The following is a 22,493-nucleotide window of genomic DNA, read 5'->3' as shown; positions in this document are numbered from 1 at the left end:
TTCTGTAAATTAAACCTTATCATTGTCCTGACTGTACATAGTCATGGTACAAGCTGAGACTCACTGCTACATATCTTATTACATATCTCAATTTTTTTTTTTTTTTTCTTTTTTCTGAGCAGTTTCCACTCCAGCAACTGTGCTGGTATCAGCACTTGGTTTTAACTTCCAGTCCACAGAAAACGTCAGCTGTACCATGGCCAAACCACAACACACATATTCGCTGAGAGGACGCATGGTATTATTTTTATGTTATGTTTATGTTATGGCTGCATTAATTGCTTCAGTCTGACAATGTGCTTTACTAACTTATTCTTGCTGCATCTAGACAATATCATTTAATCTGGGGGAGATCTCATGTAGTTTAGGGGTATGCAAAGGCTGCACATATCCTCTTCATTTCAAAAGGTCTCCATGAGTCTGAGAAACTGTGTGGAGACAGAATGAACTAGATGAAAAATATATCATGATTGAAGGGATTAATACAAGAGGATATGGAAGTGTAACGTGCAGGATAAATTAATAAGGAAGAGGTGCTATGATATCTCCAGAGTTGTTTGGAATATGACCATAAGGCAGTGTTCCCACCACATGCTTCCTGGTGTGGGAAGGAGTCTGCATAACTGTAACCCAAAAAGTTCTCACCATGTCCAGTGAGGCCACAACCATGGGTCAGAGTGATGTTAAGCCCCTGCCCACAGCCATCCACACTAGCAAGCACTTGGTGTGGATGTGGCCAAGACTAAAGGATATCAACAATGGCAACGGCAACGGCCCAATAACACCCAACGCAATCCAGAGAAAAAATCCTGCACATAGCCAAGAACTAAAAGTCGGTTTATACATGGCTTTCAAGATTCATCACTCTTCCTTGGCAATTTTCCCTGCACATTACACCTCGATATTCTCTCTCTATGTATCTCATGTAGCCTATGTTGATATTAAAACAACATAAATGGCATATATGGGGTGTACCAAGGAAATGTGCTTCAACAGGTTATATCAAGGTAGGCCCAGTTCTCAACCACTGCAGAGCTTCAAATACTGATGGCCTTATGAGTGAATTATCAGGGACACCATTTTTACCCATAATGTCATCAGTAATTGTAGCTCCATACCGGCTGATAACCTGCGGAGCTCCTATTACTGATGATCTCAAGAGTGAACTTGGAGAGGTATCATTTTCATCAGTAATGTCACCAGTAATTGGTTAAAACTAGACCTTTGTTGATATAGAATTTCCGACACAAAATTAGCCCACAAATAACATTATGTTTCACACATTCTAGGACACCCTGTATACAAGTGAATGTTATGGTGTATTATGTAAAACTGCTAAGGCTGAGGTGCCGTGAAACCTCCTGTGCCACCTATAATTTGACCCTAAGTAATAGCACATCTTACCGAGATGAGACAGCCAATCCAAGACCTAAGATTGGACGGGAGCAAAACATCGACTGTGTCCAGGTCCTTGCCAAACCGGTTAACGATGCGGCCAATGGGGGTCATATCGAAGAATGACATTGGGCTGCGCAATATATTCTGCAGGATGAGGACGTGGAGAAGGCGCGAGGCTTGAATTGTCGCCCCGGCAACAATCATTGCACCACTCATGATGAAAAGTGCTGGAACATTTGCCATCAGAGGAAACATTACCCACCAGAGGAAAATGACAGGCATGGGAGGTGGGATATTGAGCTAGTTTTTTTATATATTGGCAAAGAAATACACTAAACCTCCCTCAGTTTCAGAATAGCAACCACTAGAGGAAATATTAACCACCAGAGGAAAGTGACAAGGACAAGAGGTAAAATACTGTATTTGGCTAATTTCTGCACCTGCAGACAAAGACACACACCAAACCTCTCTCAGTTTCAGAACGGCAATCATTAGAGGAAAGTATCTCCCAACAGAGGAAATATAAGACACCAGAGGAAAGTAATAAGTATGAGAGGTGAAAAACTAGGCTAAATTCTTTATCTATAGGCAAAGAGCAATCCCAAACCTCTCTCAGCTTTGGAACAACAACCAACAGAAAAGTATCTACCATTAGAGGATATATAAACCACCAGCAGAAAGTCGCAAATAAGAGAGGTGAGATCTTAGACTAATTTCTATATGTGAGGTCTAAGAAACATACCAAGCCTCTCTCGGCTTCAGAACAGCAACTATCAGAGGTATTTTTGTAAACTAGGAAACCATTTACTACAAAGTGTGGAAACCATATAACTAAATGATGCCTGGTGGTTTAGCGGGCTAGGGTGCTCCAACTGGATGTTGAAGTTTATTGCTAATATAATGCCACTCAGGGACAAATGAAGCTGGTCATTGTCTCCTTAAATGCAGGGCCTGAGTACCTATCAATGTACCTATAGCCAGACACCTTATCTCAGAGGGGATGGCCATAGTAAATTGCCTCCATGTCATCCTGTCCTCCATAGGCTGCCCTCCCTCATTGCCACAACACCCTTATCCAAATACCTCTACGTTCCACTTCTCTGCTTCATCCTCAGTCTCTCTCTCTCTCTTCCCCACCTCCATCAGGCTACCTTCCCTCCAACTCGCCTTGACTAACCCCGAGAGCCCCATAGACCCCTACATACATACCCTGGCCCATAGTCAATATGAAACCTATGTTGTTGTATCCCTTTATCTATCTATTTATCTTTCAGGCAACCATCCTTGCACCTCATCCTCAAAGTCCCTTTCCCTCCACTGCTATCAGGCTGCCTTCTTTCGACCTCATCTTCAGTGTCCTTCTTCCCCACTGCTATCAAGCTGTCTTCCTTCCACCTCATACTCAGTGTCCCTCTTCCTCACTGCTATCAGGCTGCAATCCCTCCATCTTACCTTGCTGAACATCACAGGCATCACAGACCTCAAGGTAAATGTCCTGGTCCACTGCGGATGTGTACCCTGTGTCTATCTATCTACCTATCTACCTGTCCGTCTAAAAACAGACTCCTTAATATCCTCTCTGCCATCAATCTGCCTTTCCTCCAACTCACCTTTTCTAACTCCCAGAGTCCCTTAGACCTCAAGGTACAAGTCCTGGTCTGCTGCTATGTTCCCTGTCTCACTGTATGTCTCTACCCATCATGCTGCCCTCCCTCCACTTCATCCTCAGGCTCCATCTCTCTCAACCACTATCAGGCTGCCCTCCTTCAAATATATCTTGTCTGACCCCTATAAACCCCACAGATTGAGAGGTACACATATAAATCTGCTGTTGACATCTATCTAGTGCTGCCATCAGCCTCTTTCTATCTATCAGTATATCCCTCCTGTCATCAGGCTGCTCTTCCTTCAACTCACCTTGTCCAACTCCCAGTGCCGCATAGACCCCAAGGTACATGTCCCGGTCTGCTGTAGACATGTACCCTGTATCGTTGTATGCCTCAGACCAGATACTGAGCCACAGGTTAGAGCCGGCTGTGCAACCTTGGGACAGCACGTAGAATATCACGGTTAAAACTGAGGCCAACACACCAACAGCACGGATATAGTAGCCATACACTTTGAATGACACCTGTGGAGGGAAAGCATGCTCTTGTAGTTGTGCTGGTGGTAGTGGTAGTAGTCATGGTACTAGCAGTTGTAGTACAATACTTATACTGTACAGTTCTAACAGTATTAAAATATAGTGCATTACAAGCTTCCTCAGGGCTCTGTCCTATCACTTATAACTTTCTAAGTTCATCGATGACCTTCTTCGCTGTACATCTAATCCTATCATATGTTGATGACTCCACCTTTCTATTCACTTCTCACAATGTCCATCCCAGCAGTTACTTTAACAAGGGATAAGGCTATGGCGCACTTAATGTCTGATTTGGCATCTCTAATTGGGGCAGAAGTATTCTTGTTGTTTTTAATACATCAAAAACTCAGTCTTTACATCTTTTGACCCATCTAAATCTTCAGCAAGAGCGTCCTCTGGTTTTTAACAATACAACTCAATCCTCCATCATATCATACTTGGGGTCTCATTCTATCAAGATATATACTGGAAAGATCATATTACCTCTCTTAAAATCTGCTACTGAGAGATCAGGTGTGCTAACTTGACTCCGTGCCTTCTTCAATCATGCACAGATGTTTACTTTATACAGGGGTTTTACTCCCTCCTGTGCAGAGTACAACTCTCGAGTGGGAAGGCTCCCCACATACAGCTCTTCTCAATAAGGTGGAGCCAAAGGCTATTTGTCAAATTAACTTTCCTCTTTTTACTGGCTCCCTTCAACCTGTCTCTTCGCCACACTGTTGCATCTTTATCTCTTTTCTATTGCTACTTCAATGGTCACTGCTCCTCTGAACTGTGTGCTTGCATTCCTCCACCATTATGGTCAGCACATTACCCATCCGACAGCAAACTCTCACCCTTTTTCTGTCCAACTCTCTCATGCAAGAGCAACCATTACTCCCAATCTTTCATGTATGGAACAGGTCAACTCTGGAACTGCCCTCCTCTGTCTGTATTTCCTACAGCAATGTGTCCAGGCATCTCAAAATAAATGGATCATGAATTTCGCTCTGTTACTTCTACTTGGAGGAAACAATTTTGTGGCATTCTGGCCTTTGGGTCCTTCTTCCTTGCATTGAAAAAACACAGAAACAAATCGGTATAACACCAGTGGGTCGACTGACCATATTAAGATTACCTATAAAAGGTGATTATGCTACTAGATTTTGGGCAATTTCTGTAGTGCAATAATAGTAGTATGAATTGCCTCCATGTCACCCTGTCCTATGCCATCAGATTACCCTCTTTCCAACTCCTACCACCCTGATTCACTTCACCTCATCTTTGGTTTCCATCTTCCTTTTCCATCCCTTTTCTCATCCTCTGTTTCCATCTGCTCCTTCACCACACTCACTTATGCTCTCCAGCTAAATTACAAAATGCTGTTCATCACCATCATCATCATCATCATCACCCAGCCTTCTTTTTCCACCTAAAGATGGAGAATGGTACAATTCAGAGAGCACAAGGAAAAAAACTGACAGAAGGAGAAACAGATCAAAAGTATGAACAATTTAATGGGCCACACTCATTCACTTATCATTTAAGCCCCTGGAGTCCAGACTCAACTACACACATTTCCTCACCTTGCCAGTCTCTGCTTTCTCCGTCTCAATGAGCTTCTGTCCGGCCTTCTTCTGCTCCTCGCCACCTCCCGGCACTCCTGGTTTGGGAGGCAATGCCGGGGGAATGCTGCCGTCTCGACTCTTCTCGCTCTCACTGATGTGTTTAGTGCGTTGTATGCTGCCCCTGTGAGTATTATAAAACAATTCCTCATTTAACACATTTTCACTTAACACATTTTTTGCTACAGTAATAGTAATAGTTGTAATCCAAAGCTAATTTGAATGCGAACCCAGTGGAATGTTGACTGAAGCTGCTCCTCTCCTACACCCTAGCATTTTTTTTTTTTTTTTTTTCTTTTTAAAGGGGAACAGAGGGATGTCTGCATAAATGAGTAACTCCATTGCCCAGTTCTATCTATGCCACCACACAAAAGTTATATCAATGTCCCTGAACTCCCTCCTTATCCCCAGAAAGGAAGATGGTGCACTGCGTGAGAAGGGCAACTTCAGGCAGCACTCCACCTGGTACACATTCAGCTAAGCCTAGGGCCACAACAATATAAGACATACCACAAGTGCACCCTATTATAGCTGATTTACTTTCATTTGGGGAACTTGGTCATTCACAGGAATTAAAAACTGTGCTGAATGAAATTCAAGAAGCCATGGTTATGAGGCTGGAATCAGTCTCCTTCATTACTAGAACTTCAGTCTGACAACAGCTCGCCACTAACCATGCTAAAAAGTGTTAGGGATCTTTGTCAGGTCTGAGTAAGCAGGTCATTGTGTTCAAGGTAGGAATTATGATAGTCTCCCTGCTTACGAGCCAACTCAAAACTTCAGACTGACTACACCTGGCCACCAACTGGGCTGAAAGGAGCTCGGGATCTTTGTCAAGTGTGAGTATACTTTCTATGGTGTAATTACCTTCTTTCACCATCAAAACTGTCTGACTCACTCTCCTGTCGTTTGCGTGAGATCTGTCGTTGCAGCACCTCTCGCCCAATTTTGTTCTCCAGTTGATGTTTTATGTCTTCCAGGTCTGTAAGCATTTTGAAAGATTTTAGGGATGTATTCTAAAGTCCATTCCATATTAGATTTAACCCCTTCAGTCCATTGCATTCTTGCTACCTCCAGACAATTTTATTTATGTCGGGAAAGACCTCTAGTATAGTAAAAGCTGAGGAAGGCTGTGTCTATTGACCCAGTTCAAAAGTCTCTCCTTAACTTCATATGGCAGGAGGTGAGGAAGGCTGTATCTGTCTCCTCTGCCTCAGATCGCCTTACTCTGCAACCTGCCTCACCCTGCCTTACTCTGCATCCTGTCTCACTTTGCACCCTGTCTCATCTGACCTTATCCTTACTCTTTCAATTCTGCCCTGCTGCACCTTCACCTTGCACCCTACCTTGCCCTGCCTTACCCTCACCTAGTACCCTACCTTGCCCTGTCTTACCCTCGCCTTGCACTCTACCCTGCCCTGTCTTACCCTCACCTTGCAACCTACCCTGCCCTGCCTTACCCTCACCTTGCACCCTACCTTGCCCTGCTCCACTCTGCACCCTGCCTTACCATCAATATTCTCGTCCTCCTCCTTCTCAGAAAGGTACTGCAGGAGAAACTCCTTAAATTCGCCCTCCTTCTCCAGCAGTTCCAGGTATGTGCCGGTATCAGTGATTCGTCCATTCTTCAACACCACAATGAGGTCCATTCGTGGCAGGTACGTGATCCCATGGGTCACTAGGATCCGTGTCTGTGGGGAGCCAGTCATCATCATCATTATCCCGAACAACAATGAGGTCCACTCATGGGCAGTAAGTGATTTCGTGGAGTATTAGGATCCACATGTGTAAAGAGGTCATCATCATCATCATCATCATCATCATCATCATCATCATCAGAACCTCTTTTCCCACCTATGGATGGGGTGAGGTAGGGTTCACAATGCAAAGAAAGAGAAAACATGACAGAGATATTTATCATCCTCATCATCAATGTTAACCAGCACCATTATCATCATCATCAATACACCAATATAAAAAATTCAAGTCACCACTTCGAGACCATACCTACACAGGGCCATCACTCTGTCTAGATCACTCTAACCAATGACCTTTTCATGCACCTGCCCTGTGTCCCAGTGACCTAGAACACAGAAAGACACACACACTGACAGACAGATATACGAACAGACAGCTAAATAAGTAGACAGTCAACATCCACCAACCTTTTTCTTGAGCAAACCCTGTGGCCCAATGACCTCCTTGAAGATGTGTTTCCCTACATGTGCATCCACTGCACTCAGGGGGTCATCAAGGAGATACACATCAGCATCTGCATACACGGATCGAGCCAGACTTACACGCTGCTTCTGTCCACCACTGAGGTTGATGCCCTGAAATGAAGTGAGGTTGTTGTGTTGTTATTGTTGCAACCAAGCTCACCTTGTTGTGAACCCAGTGGACTGTGAGACACTGATGACTTATACTGGTTGTTATAGCCACAATCCTCCCCCTCTCATCTTGTCTCATCTCTCTCTCTCCAGTCTCAGTCTGGTCTCCTCCAAATCAGTTGTCAGCAAACAGGACTGTTTAGAGCTGTTCAAGCTATCACCTCTCTCTCCCCATGTCTCTCTTTTCTCCCTTCTCACTTCTTCATTTTTTCACTTTCTCTCCAGTCTGTTTGGTCTCTGCCTGGTAGCTTCTCCAAATCTGTCATCACTGCACAAGATTAAATAAAGCTTTTATAGCAATCTCTCTCCCTGCTCTCATATCTCTCCCTTGCTCTTTCTCACTCTCACCTTCTCTCCACTCTGTCTAATCTCTGCCTGGCAGTTTCTCCAAGTTTGTCATCAGTGCACAAAATCAAAATACAGCTATTTTATCAATCCCCACCCCCAGCATCTCCCTCTCTCCCTGTCCCACCTTCTCTCCAATCTCAGTCTGGTCTCCACCTGGCAGCATCTCCAAGTCAGTCATCAGTGCACAGGACCGAATGCAGCTGTTGTAACGATCAAGGTCTTTCTCTTGACCAAATAAAATGTTGTTCTCCAAGGTAGCATTCTGGATCCAAGCCTGTTGTGCCACATATGCTATCTGGCCCTGTGAAGAAAAAATAATCATCATCACTAACACTCTCATTGTCATCACATGCAGTATACAGTACATTGCTTGCTTGACATTTCCCTGGTAGTATTGTTGACATACAAACATTTAGACAATACAGTAATAATTCTGGCTCATGGGGGACGTGGTGGCTCAAATGGTAGAAAGGTGACTTGCAGTCCTGCTGGACCCAGGTTCAAATCCCTGCTGGGGGCAGGGAAAAGTTTAAGGATTTGAATTTCATACAATCAGACTTTACTGATCTACCAGACGACCCGCCGAGGTCGTACAAATACCCCTGTTAGTAACAATCCACCAGTCCTGTATGAGACAGCCCTAGCATGTATTCAATATGGACGGTGGGTGTTAGCGCCGAAGTGGTGACATGTAGAGGTGTACAGTATGCAGAAGGACTACTGGGTTTTGGGAGCTGGCTATGAAGCCTATGCTCAGAGTCGGACAAAATATACATATATATATACAGTATACATATATATATATATATATATATATATATATATATATATGTGTGTGTGTGTGTGTAGTGATAGCTGAGTAGCCTAGGGATGAGGAGGGATGGGATAAACAGGATGGGGGTTGGGGGAGAGGAGTCGTAAACGAAGAGTGACGGACAAGCTGAGGAAAAATAGAAAATATGACATTTGCCTCACCTCACCTGTCCAGGTTTCTCTGTCCATGACCGTACGTCTCCACTAAATAACTATTTATAAGGTGGGTAGAGGCATAATTCTTCCAAAAATTATATGAACTACTCACCTCAACACTAACCCTTTCAATGAAGTTCTCCACCTCTCTCTCTCTCTCTCTCAAAAAAAAAAAAAAAAAAAAAAAAAAAACTGACCTTCACATTAACCCTTCCAGCTAGCTTCTCCATCTCTCCAAGTATGGCCGAACAGAGTGAGGATTTTCCTGACCCCACAGATCCCACCACGGCCACCAGTGCCCCAGGCTTGATTCGCACATTGATGTCCTGGAGAACAATGCGTCCATCCTCACCTTCGCCACGACCCCATGCAAACTTCCCACCCTCCACCACCACTGCACTCTCTGTAACATAAAGCCTTCAAGTTATGGTGGCCTCTGTGATCAGGCTGCCCTCTCTCCAGTTCATTCTACTGTACCCTAAATTATATCCTGAACCTCTCCACCCCACCCATCCATCTCATATTGTACTCAGTCTCCTCCCTCCACATCACAACACTCTCACTCATATGCCTATGCACTCTATCCTTTCGCCTCATCCTTGGTCTCTCGCTATTCCTCTCTCTAAATCATATACAGTACTGTACTTCTCCACCCCATCCTCCATCTCATCCCTGGTCTCTCCCTCCTCCTCTCTCTAAATCATATACTGTACTTCTCCCCCCTCTCTCCACTTCACACTAAATTACTTTCACTCATATGCTTCTCCACCTTATCCTTCCATCTCATCCTTGGTCTCCCCTTTTCCCTCCCCCTCTCCCTAATGATTACACCTCTCAACCACATCCCTCAATCTCTAATCTCTCCCTCCATGAACCTCACATCACTCTTAACTCATACACCTCTCCACCACATCCCTCCACCTTATCCTCAATCTCTCCCTTCCTTTCTCCCTAATTCACGTACCTCTCCACCCCCTCCCTCCTCCTCAACCTCATCCTTGGTCCCCCCCTCCCCCTCTCCCTAATGCTTATACCTCTCAAATCAATCCCTACACCTTATCCTCAATCTCTAACCTCCCCCTCCATGAACCTCACACCACCCTCACTCATATGAGGTCTGTTCAGAAAGTATCTGACCTTAGGCTCTAAAACAATAAATAGTTAAACTGTTGGGCTAGGACCCTAATCAGTCTCAAAGTAAGCCCTTTTTGACTTGGCACACAAAGTCCAGCATTCTTTCCACTGCCTGAAACATTTTTCAAAGTCAGATTTCGGTATCTCCTGCAGGTGCTTCGTCACATTCATCATGATCTCTTCTCTCAGATGAACATTGCTCAAGGCATGTTGGAGTATGCAAATCGCAATCCAGGCTTTCTGAAGACTTGGGTGTATCGGTATGACCCAGAAACCAAAGCACAGTCATCCCAGTGGAAGCATGCAGAGTCACCTCAGCCAAAAAATGCAGGAGCAGGACAGGTCCACAGCAAGGTGAAATGCACTCACTTGTTGACAGTTTTATCATCTACTGTGGTGTTATGCACCACGAATACACACAGAAGGTCTGATTGTCAACAAACATTACTAAATTGATGTTATCTGTTGTCTTCATGATGCAGTTTGGAGGATGAGACCAAACCTTTAGAACGCAACAATTTAGAAGCTGCACCATGACAACGCCCCTGCCCACTCTTTTCAGGAATTTTTGGCCAAGCACAACATCCTGCAAGTCTGGCAGGCTCACTACTCACCAGCCATGACACCATGCAACTTTTGGTTATTCTCCAAGCTCAAAACTCCACTGAAGGGTTCTCAATTTCAGACAAGAGATCACGACAAATGTGATGAAGCACCTGCAAGAGATACGGAAAACCAACTTTGAAAAATGTTTCAGGCAGTGGAATGAACGCTGGGCTACATGTGTCAAGTCAGAAGGGGCCTACTTTGAGGGGGATTCGTGTCCTAGCTCAACAGGTTAACTATTTATTTTTTTAGAGACTAAGGTCAGATACTTTCTGAACAGACCTCATATATCTCTCCACCATGTCCCTCCACCTTATCCTCAAGCTCCCTAATTCATGTACCTCTCCACTCCCTCCCTTGACCTCATTCTCCATCTCTTCCTCCCCTTCCCTCCAACTCATACCACTTTCACCATGTACCTCTCCAACTCAAGTTCGGTCTCTGTCTCCAGGTTCCCTGTCCAGCTCACTTACATACACTCTCCTAGTCAATCTCTCACACTCTCTTCTCTCACATGCATGACCATCCACATTTTTTTTTTTTTTTCTTCTTCAAAGATGCATTTTGTATTACTCACCCTCACTGGTGTCGTGGGAAACACTGTTGGCATCAAGTTCATCAGCATTGAGGAACTTGTTCAGTCTTCCGAGAGACACACTCGCCTTGCAAAAGCACAGTGAATTAGATTGGGAAAGGAAGATCTTACAAAGTAGAAGTTAAAAACAAGGCTATCCATTTGAAACTGTACCTAAAATATTAATCTTATACAGTAATTTCTCACTTAACAGAATCTATGTATTCCTATAAACCATGAACATTTGAGTACTGTATATGACAAGCCCACTTCTCTTGGTTGTATTTCATGACTGAAAAACCTCCAGCCACCTCTTGAGGATATATATATATATATATATATATATATATATAGACACAGATACACAGAGATAAATATATAAATATAAATATATATACAGATAGAGAGAGAGAGAGAGAGAGAGAGAGATAGATGGATAGATAGATAGATAGACAGATATACTGTCTGTCTACCACCCAATTCTGTACTGCTCCATTAGGAGCACTTGGGCCAGAGAAGCTACCTAGTCCAGACACTGAAGGTGAGTGACCATCTGCTTGCCTTTGAGTGGCATTAAGTGAACAATAAACCCCAACCAGCCATTGTCACATCCAGTTGGAGTTTTTTAAAATATCTGCTATTCCAGCTAAAAATTAAGTAAAACATTAAACTTCAGGCCATATTTTAGATGGCACTGGAGGCTTTGCAGCACAGTTTACATAATGATTTATTTCAAATAATGCATCCAAACAATATCTTGTATACTATTCATATCACTTTAATTTCCACAAGGTTATTGTTGTTGCTGCTTAACCCAAGTCTGTCTGGTCAAGCAAATCTATCACCAACAGGTAAGCAAGCGCTTCCATGGGGCCATCCTCCAGATACTGCAGACAGTAATCCTTCGATTATCCAGTGTAACAGAGCCAAAGGCATGTCTGGAAAGTGGATCCGTCCGGACAATGGACTTCTCCCCGGGCCCCCCTTCGTACATACCCTAACTTTAAAAGCCATTGTAAAAGACCACTACAGTACATCGTACAACACTTGTTCCTGGTGTTTTACATTACTCTATCTGGTCGAGCAGACCAATAAACCACATTACCATAGCCAAACAGACCCATCAACCACAGACAAACAATCACCACTGTGGGGCCATCCTCTGCAGTGACATGAAAAAATACACGATAAAACCGGCTACTCAAGAAAAATGCAATGGGCACACAAAACATAATAGTAACAAAATCATGGAGAGGTACAGTAAGGTAGAATAAAATCAAAGAATTGTACAGTAAGCTAGAATAAAATCTAGGTAACACTCATGATTCCTAGCAGGGCATCATGCTGAATAACCTGCTGGCTCCTTGACTCTGACTGTTGCACTGCAGTTGGTGAACCTTATGCACTGCACAGAGCATCCTATGTGCTCTAGTGGCTTACCCTCGTGGGCTTATTTGGAGTCTGAATCAAGAAGGATCTCCGGCAGTCGGTCCTGGGGAGTGGATTTGCGACGTGGTGATAGACTGCCTACTTTAGGTGATTCAGAAGACAGCCACCAACTCAAGTACAGGGGAGACACAACAGCAGATGATGTACTAAGTTGTGGTTCCGTCACTGAAGGTGTAGTCTGACGCTGTGATAGTGGCAGAGAAGAGGTGGAATGAGTGGGGGTCAGAGGCCTGAGAAAGGAGTTGATCTCGGACTGGTGATAGGAGCAACAATTCAGGCATTGGACGACACTCTGCTGCACAGAACGCAGATCCTCCACAAGGTGATGAGGCTCCATCTCTCTGTCACAATCCCAGGTGCTTGGTACACTCAAGCACCTGCTTGAGATGTGCCCAGAATGTACCCAGGCGGGGGATGGCTGGAGTACTGCAGTTCTCCGGGTCATCCTCATCATCCTCGTCACTTTCTTCTGGCTGGGCAGCAGCAACAGAAATGGCGATCTCAACATCGGATATAACCTGACAGCCAGAATCGTTCCCATCCTCATCTAACCACTCACGCATGTCATCGACATCCACAGCCTCGCCAGTGTCATGAAGGTGAATGTGGAAGTCATCCATGTCAAAGCCCAGAGAGTCATATCTGCTCTTGTGTCTCCGAAGGAGACAAGACCAACCACTCTCAAGAGTTTCCACACAGACTTCCTTCCATGCGCTTACCCAGTTGTACACTGCAGACCTGAGGTCATAGTGTTGCAGGTTTTCCAGTGTACTCTGCCCTCGCGTGTCCAGCCTGACTCTGCTCGTCCTTGTCCTTGAGAACAACCATCACCTCGTCCAGGAACCTCAGTCGATATAGCCTCATCGTGGCCACGATAACACCCTGGTCCATTGGCTGAATCAGAGCAGTGGTATTAGGTGGCACAAACATGCACCTCATGTGACCATCATCTGCAACCAATTCCTTCTCGGACTGATGTGTGGGGGCATTGTCCAGGAGATGAAGAGCCTTTACCTGGTCACGAGGGATTCTAAGTTCCTCCATTTGATAACTGATAACCTCCTTGACAAAATGCCTGTGGAACCAATCTGTGAAGATCCTGGAGGTAAAGCAGGCATTCACAGAATGGTACCACACAACAGGAAGTACATCCATTAGCCCACGAAGGCAGTGGGGCTGTTTGACCAACCAACAATAGCGGACTCCAGCCAGTGCGTTCTGTTAGCATTAGCACAGAACAAAACAGATATTCATTGCTTGCACAACTTGTGGCCAGGCACACGCTTCTCCTCCTCACCTACCAGAGTGTTTGTAGGCACTGAGTGGTAGAAGCCAGTATCATCAGCATCAAAAACTTGACCGAGAACGAGGCCCTCCTTCTCAATCAAGCCTAACAATTTTTACACAAAATTCCTCCACTCCCTCCTCACAAGCATCCAAAGCTTTGCCATGGGTCTTATGATTTGTAAGGCCATGTCGAAGCTGGAACCTGAACAACCAACTTTTGGATGCCTTGAAGTCCGGAACGTTGTGAAGGTGTGCAAACTTTTTGGCAGCAGCTTTCAACTCAGTGACACAAATTAGCACGCCTGCAGCCCGTTGCTGGCAGTACCAGATCAATGTCGAACAGTTGACATCAACATGCCGGGGCAAACTCATAGCCTTCTGTTCGGTATTGCGTCAGTCCTTGTCGTCGAAGTCTGCCGTGTACTGGGTAAGTTTGTCGCGAGATTTCCTGATGTCACGTAGGGTTGAGTGGGCCAGGTCGAACTCTTTTAGGATGCAGGAAGTGGACCATCCCGCATCAATCTTACCCAAGATCTTCTGCTTCTTCTCCAGATTAAACACTACCCTCTTCCTTTTCCCTGGTGGAGGGGACATCATCACACACCCTAGGAAGAGGCATGTGAGGAACAGCAAGGCCTGAAGCACATAGGGAACAACCACAAAAGCCATCAAAGGTGCCACCATAACAAATGTCCAGGAGGAGCTGCTCACTGAGCAGTTGTCGTGCAGGAACTGAAAACAGCTGAGAGGGCCTCTAGCAGACACTAAGTGAATAATGGAGCTAGACGGTGAGGCACCACGAGGCTATTCCCGCCCAGGTGGGCGAGAAATGTTCACGCAGCCAGAATTTCCACACAGATGCAGGCTTTTTTTTTTTTTTTTTTTTTTATATATAGTTCGGATAATGCACAAATAATGATTTCATACAGCCAGATCACAGGGTCCGGGTAATGGGTCGTTCATATAATGGACATCCAGATAATCAAATGATTACTGTACTACATACTGTACACTGGATAGGAATCTGCCATCCCCTTAGGACAGACAGCACCTCCCCAGGGTCAGACCAGGGTCTGTCCCATGAAAAAGTGCAGGGAAATATGAGGTGGTTAGGCTCCCAGGTGGACAGGCTACTGCAGCTGCTCCACCCCATGATGAACAGTGCCACCACAAGCAGGTTCCTCATCAATGCCATTTTGACAGTGTTTGCATCAATCATATACAAGATAATACAAGGATGTAATGTACAAAATAAATCACTAAGAAAGGGGTGCTACCAACTCCCCAAAACCACTAAGAATAATGCCCTTTAAACTTACCATGCATTGTGTTAATCAAAGGATGCGCAGGTGATGCAGTATTCATGCATGCAGAAAATATACATGCAGTCCATTGTGCAAAAAATAATACACAATCATCAAACTGACTTTTTAAAATGCACAAAATATAATAAGTGCATGCACAGATTAATAAAAACATTCATATATTATACCAGCAATGAAAACAAGCAAAATAAAATAACAGCAAGTACATAACAATAATACCGTGCACAGACAAATAAAAACATGCACAAAGTACAATATACTAAAAATATGCAAAATAAATTCAAAACATGCACAAATTAGTAACAATGAGCAAAACTACCAAGCAAGCATATAATTAAAAACAAAATTGAGTTACTAAACATGCATGATGTGCAAGACACACTGTATGAAAAGAATAACGAGAGTAAAATATTGCAAAGGATACAAAGAAAAAAAAAGTAGGGAGTATGGCATAGGTTGAAAGGAAGGTCTGCTATAGTCAGTTCATTTTCACCTGACAAAACTGGGCCACTCTCACAATTTCAATATTGTGTCATGGTAATATGAAATTTGATTAGTCTTAGTTATGAGATAAAAAACAAGTCTCCTTGGTTCCTAGTGAAATCTATCCTCCAGCCTGGCTACACCTGGCAATCAAGAGAGCTGAAAGGGGTTACAGATTTCTGTCAGACTGAATTAATGCACTACAGTATAACTTAAAACAAATCAGATTACACTTGAGTCAGATCAACTGCATCACTGTTCCCCAGTCTCTCTCCCCCACCTCCCCTTCTTATAACCTCCTTACTCTCTCTTTCTCCCCATTTATGACCTCCGCACACTGTCTTTCCTCCCTTGCTTATAACCTCTGCACTCTCTCCCTCCCCCCCCCCTGCTTATAAGCTTTGCACTCTGTCTCTCCCCCCTCATATGATCTCCACAGTCTCTCTCTCCTCTCTTCATGCCTATGTGTTATGGGTCTTTTAGAAAAAGACCCTCCATCCAGTGATGGTGTCATGAAAAGCACACCCTTCACCTCTGGTTGCTGCTGTTGTGGCATCACACTCATCTGGACATGAACCTGAGGGGCTGCAGGCTGAAGCTGCCCTTCTCCATTACCTAATCCACCCTCCTCCTTTCTGGTGATAAGAAGCTGAGGGGCAGGCAGTGGGGATGCCCAGTTATAATACTGTGAGCACAAAGGCATCCTTCTCCTGGACCACCACAAGATATATATGTGGCCACAACTGTATCATATTACACAACCTCCCTTCTACTCATATAATAATATAGAAATACATTACGGTATGTCTTCATTAGAAATCACCCTTTTACCTACCTCCCCTAGTTCAAGAAATCTATCCTTAGTTGAATAAATCACACAGAGATGAAAAGAATATATATACAGTACTGAAAAAAACAACAACCCCAGCTTCCATTTCACACCAATTAGTTGAATTTCAAACTTTAATCACACCAGTCTGAAGATGTTAGAGTTATTTTACTTTTGCCTCTACACTCTTAAATTTTCTCTATCTATCTATCTATTGCCAGACGCCTCAATCCCGTTTGGGGTGGCCACAAACAAATCACCTCCAAGTCACCCTGTCCCCCGCCATTTCACTGCCCTGCTCCCAACTCATACCTCCCTCTCTCATATACCTCTCCACCCCATCCCTCCATCTCATCCTCGGCCTCCCCCTCCCTCTTCCCCCCTCCACCTCAATCACATACACTCTCTTTGTCAGTCTTTCACCCTCCATCCTCTCCACATGGCCAAACCACCTCAGTGTGTTCCTCATAACGCTTCCTATCACATCCACATCCACACCACAACGCTCCTTTATATTCTCATTCGTCAGCCTGTTTCTCCATGTGACTCCACAGGCTCCTCTTAAATAACTCATTTCCACTGCTCTCACTCTTGACTTGTGTCCTTCCAACAACGTCCAAGCTTCACTTCCATACGTTAGAGTTGGTATCACAATACTGTCATGTAGTAACTTTTTCACTTCCATGCTCACTTCCCTGTTTCTTATCACTGCTTTCAAAGAACCAGCAACCTTTCTTCCCTGCTGTACCCTTTCAAGCACTTCACCCTCCAAACCTCCATCCTTACTCATCACACTACCCAAGTACTTAAACGTACTCACATTTTCCAATTCCTCACCATCCAACCTCGCTGTACATTCACTGACTTCACCTATCTCAAAGACCATCACTTTACTCTCCCCTACATTCACCTTTAGATTCCATTTCTTACACACTCTCCCAAACTCATCCACCAAGCCTTGCAGCTCCCCTTCGTCTTCACTCAACAACACAGTATCATCTGCAAACAACAGTACAGGGAGTTTCCAAACACTATCCTCTCTCACCAGGGACACTCCAACATTCACTACCCTACCTTGTACCTCTTTTATTACCCCATCCATGTACAGATTGAACAACCATGGAGACATGACACATCCCTGTTCCAACCCAACTTTCAAAGAGAAAAATTCACTTAGTTCACCATCCACACACACTGCAGCCTTCGCACCAACGTACATACTCTTCACAGCATTCAACAACTTCCCATCTACTCCATATATTCTTAACACTTTCCACAATCCTCCTTTCATGATATTATGATAAATTAGTAAAATTATGAATAATCCAGAAAAATTATGAATAATCCCAACAAAATGAACTACCTAACTGTATGGTCACCTTATGCATTCCATCTGCCTCGTAAGGTAGTAGGAAATATAGTTGGAATGGCTTGGTCTTCCCAGACGTGCCCGCACAATTTAAAAATACACACACAATACGCAAATTATTTAATCATATTTTTTGGGATGGCGCCCGCATAATTGGCAAATCACACAATTCAAATGCACATTTTTCAAGGATGTATTGTACATCATCAGACCGCACAGGTTAACCCGTCACATCCCAGGCACTTTCGCACCTCCGACACCCCCCAGTCCTGAGCATTTTTGAAAAAAATTTTTTTTTGGCTAAAACCTATGCTTTTGGTGAGAAACATCGAAAATTCATAGAGAAATCGCTCACCTGAGGTTTAAAATACTCGATACAGGTAGGAGTACCTCCTTACCTTACAGGGTTTTCTATCAGGCTGGCTGCAAAGAAAATGAGTTCTATGGGAGGATAACTATTCCACACCACTCATAAACGGTAATTTTTTATTTATTTGGTACGAATTTATATGTAGTACGAGAGTATACTGGTTTTCAAACAGTAATATAGGCATTATAAGCATTGTTTCACTCACTAACTCATCACCATTCCTGACCTTCTTTTGCCACATTACCTGATCATCATTTCTGACTGTTTCTTCCTCCAATGCTATGTAAACTTTGTCCTCCACATTGTCATCGATTGGGGAATCACTCTGGCCCTGAATGTCTTTATTGGCCAGGTCACTGGTAACGCGTGAATTGCCGAAACAATGGCGGGGGGGGGAGGTTATGCGGTGTAAGGCATTGTCCCTGCTTGGCATCTTGTAGAGGAATAGAAAAAGGTGTCCCATGTATACGTACGAAAAATCACAAACGAAAATTGAAAATTGTGCAAATTAGGGACCTTGCAATTGCACGACGTACCAGTACCTCGTCGGGACTGGCAAATGCAAAATGTTGCAACATACCCATACGTCGACGGGACGTCTCGGGTTAAAGAAGAAAAGTGGCACATTACATGAAAACTGTTCATTATGCTGAATAATTCACCAAGACTGGGGATGTTCTGTTCATGCTGTTCCTACCACCTTGTAACTTTATTCAGCTTTGATCTCTGAAATTGAGTGTTTTTTTATAACCTTTTTAACTGTAGTAGCAGTAATAGCAGTGGTCCCTGGTTCATCTGAAATGTGAAACTGGTGGACTGCTGAATGAAGCTGCCCTCCTTCAGCAGCCAATCCTCCTCCTTTTGGGGGATAGGTTGGGGACCGAGGGACACTTGCATAACCAAGCAATGGAGCAGCTTCGCTATATCAGTGCCATCACATGAAGGCACCCCTCTCCAGCACCTAAAACCTAAGAAAACCCATTCAACACAGGAGGCCTTCCCTAAACAGAAAAAAATCAACTGGTAGCAACAAAAACAACTCGGTTTCAAGATGTTAACAGCCTTCTAAGTGAATAATACGTTAAGTGAGGATATGTTAACCCGTACCGTGCTAGCAACATCGGTATTTGTCCCCCTCTAAAACGCCAGTGACGCACACCTATGTCCTACAGCATGGAGAGGTCATTGCAGGCAACCAATGAAAAATGGAAGGTAATAACATATTGTATCTTGTTAACTTTAGACGTTTCTCCACTACACTTACAACACTGATTAGGAGTGCGAGAGGCAGCCAACAACCACACAGTCTCACAGTCGTTCTGCTCTGTCAATAACCTCGAAGATTTCATAGGTCGTGACACCAACCCAACTCGATTCAACCAACTTTCTGGTATTGGTGACTGCTTTTATTAGTGCCAGGGATTTTATGTTGATGTATTAAGCCTAATTAGCCAGAAAAAAAAATCCAAAATCGGCCAGCTTAGAGGGGGAATCAATTTTTCTTTTTTCTTTTTTTCCCCCCAGCACAGTACGGGTTAAGCAAAGAACTAACATATCTAACGAGAGCATGTAGAGCACTATGTGAGCAAATAAACTCAATCATCCATCAGATCTAAACCCTAATGGACCAGATCCTTCAATAATCAGAGCTTGCTCATACCTTCATGCTTTCAGTTTTATCATGGCTGTTATACTCCCAAATGAGATTATACAGACCACCACCAGTACGTGTTGCTAATGTAGATGAATTACTAAAAGTGGATTAATTGAAACATAATAAGTATGGGCAGCACTGTCCTATTAACAGATAATAATACAGTACAGCAGATCTCCCAAATCAGGGGTGAGATTTTTAGACATATGTAAAATCAGTTCCTTGTTGTAACAATAATTAGTCTTAACAGGAATAGCTGGAGACATGGGAAGATTCTATTGCCTTCTTCCTTTGTCCTTCCATCCAGAACAGATGATAGTTTCTATTGCCTTCATCCTTTGTCCTTCCATTCAAAACAGATGACAACTATGACAGCTTTCCTCGCATAACCAGGAACTGTTTTTGACGAAAGAATGCAAGACAGGGAGAATTTCTGATGTTACTGACCATCCTGCAATAACTGAGATCCATCCATCATCCAATAATACGTTGCCCCATGAGGAGCGTAGGAGCCCGGGGCTAGGCAGTTGGTCCTGACATTTAAGATGAGAGTGACCAACCTCACTCATCCCTGGGTGGAATTACATGAGCAATAAACCCCAACCACCCCTTGGATATAAACCTTCACCAGCTCAATCCGATTGGATCACAATAATTACCCACTAAACCACCAGGCGCCAAAATTTGGTTATGATATGATGGGAAATCCACTATAAATACTACTGAAAATCCCACCCCTGAATTCTATAGGACCAAGCAAGGTTTAGTCCACACCAAATCAATTACACTGAAGCCACAATTCACACCTTTCTACACCTGACCATACTCCCTCATTCTACCTCTATAATAGACTTTAGTTATAAGTATTGGAGTTAGTAGTAGCAGCTGTAGTTGCAGCCCCAGGTTCATCTGAAACATGAACCCAGTGGACTGCAGAATGAAGTTTCCCTTTCGCAGCCCACACTCCTTTTGTGGGATAGGGAAAAGACTGAGGGGCATTTGTATAACCATGCAGCTCCACCACCCAGTCACACTGGTGCCACTGTGTGAAGGCATCCCTCACCAGCACCACAGGTGATGGAGTTAGAGTGAGGGAGTATGGGAGGGTGTGTAAGGGTGTGAGTTGTGGCTGTTTATAATTCTGAACTGTAATGGATCAAGCAAGACTGAATTTTTATATGGGGTTTACACACTACTTATTATAAAGTAAGTCCTTGTTATAAATCACCTTTCTGATTTTTTTTTCTTTGATATTATGTTAAAGTAATTACAGAAAAATTCTGATTAAAGTTCAGCTGTTCCCTATACAGATTATATACCAGTTTCCATTCATGGGTTCAGTGAGTATAAAATTGCTTATACAGTGTACTTAATCCATTTGCTTTCACTAATACTGCAGTGTCAAACTGGGGTAAATATTAAAGTACCATAACACAAAAAACTCTACACTGATCGGGTGCATTGGTCAGGGTCATTTATAAATGTGAGCAAGGCTGATGTACACAACATGTTGGAACCTTTATAAATGAATGAACAAATGAAGTCCAGCTGGACAGGACAAAAAGTGTGACATTTTGGAGGGCATCCATGAGATACAACAAGGAATTACTGGACTCCTTTCAATGCTATTATAGATGCACTTAGGTACTGTTGTGGACAGGGATGAATGGCAAATGAAGGAAATTCAGTTTTAGAATTAGTAAATCACTTACACAACTGCAAAAAAACAGCAAAACAGAGATGCACTGTACTGTACTTCTTACACTACACTTCTACAGAAAAATGGGAAAATGTTCAGCTTGGCAAATGTAAATTTATAACTGGAATAAATGGGTTAAGTAGAATTACAGTACTGTACTGTACATAATTTAGTCATACTACTTGACACTGAAATAATGATAAAGTGATCTGGGATATTGTACTGCACTGGTAGAGCCTAAGAGTTTACCTGTATCATGTTGGTGATAAGCATTGGCAACATAGAGATGGGGAATCGTAGAAGATTAAACAGAGAGATGGACACGAAAGCTTTGTTGGCATCTAACAAATTCTCTTCCGATATGTTGATGTATGTTGCAAAAGTGACGAGGGAGACCTGTTAGGAATAGAACTGGTCAGCATTCCTACCCACACACAGACAGATACAAACAAATACAGCCACTGTCCTACCCAACATATGCAACAAGGACACCTGTCAGAAGAAGAAGTGGTCAGCCTTCCTACCCACAAACAGAATCAGTCACAGGTAAACAAACTGTTGCCTTTCTCCAACAAACACAACCATTAGGAAGAGTATGGATCAGCTTCCTACCCATCCCACACACAGCTGTAGTCTTACCCCACAAACACAGTGATCAGCATTCTTACTCACCCTGCACACATTAGCACAGCTGCAGTCCTCCTCCAAAACATACTGTACTCCTATCCAACAAACACAGCTCCAGTCCTACCTCACAAACACAAACACAGAGTTTATCCTGGGTTTGATTGGGATATGATATACTACACTAGTAGCTGTAGTAGTTGTTCTAGCTAGGTTTATGTGACTGTGAACCCAG

General features: G+C 43.6%; 1 protein-coding gene across 3 annotated transcripts in view; it reads right to left on the bottom strand.

Annotated features, from left to right (window-relative positions):
• MRP (Multidrug-Resistance like Protein 1) overlaps nucleotides 1-22,493 on the bottom strand; it is a 78,924-nt gene that overhangs the window by 23,372 nt on the left and 33,059 nt on the right. For 2 of the 3 annotated variants that reach the window (XM_080277250.1, XM_080277251.1), the window contains 9 exons: nucleotides 21,884-22,030; nucleotides 11,173-11,257; nucleotides 9,053-9,258; nucleotides 8,011-8,187; nucleotides 7,314-7,481; nucleotides 6,659-6,839; nucleotides 6,016-6,130; nucleotides 5,110-5,272; nucleotides 3,316-3,529 (listed from right to left, as the gene is read on the bottom strand). In XM_080277250.1, coding sequence (XP_080133376.1) covers nucleotides 3,316-3,529; nucleotides 5,110-5,272; nucleotides 6,016-6,130; nucleotides 6,659-6,839; nucleotides 7,314-7,481; nucleotides 8,011-8,187; nucleotides 9,053-9,258; nucleotides 11,173-11,257; nucleotides 21,884-22,030 — 1,456 coding nt within the window. The remainder of the gene's footprint in view (nucleotides 1-3,315; nucleotides 3,530-5,109; nucleotides 5,273-6,015; nucleotides 6,131-6,658; nucleotides 6,840-7,313; nucleotides 7,482-8,010; nucleotides 8,188-9,052; nucleotides 9,259-11,172; nucleotides 11,258-21,883; nucleotides 22,031-22,493) is intronic. The other variant, XM_080277252.1, reaches the window with a different exon arrangement.

This window comes from Coenobita brevimanus, chromosome 69 (assembly GCF_032717465.1).
Source record: "Coenobita brevimanus isolate Jiangsu-jjx chromosome 69, ASM3271746v2, whole genome shotgun sequence".
Taxonomy (NCBI): domain Eukaryota; kingdom Metazoa; phylum Arthropoda; class Malacostraca; order Decapoda; family Coenobitidae; genus Coenobita; species Coenobita brevimanus.
This window is presented reverse-complemented; position numbering and strand designations above follow the sequence as displayed.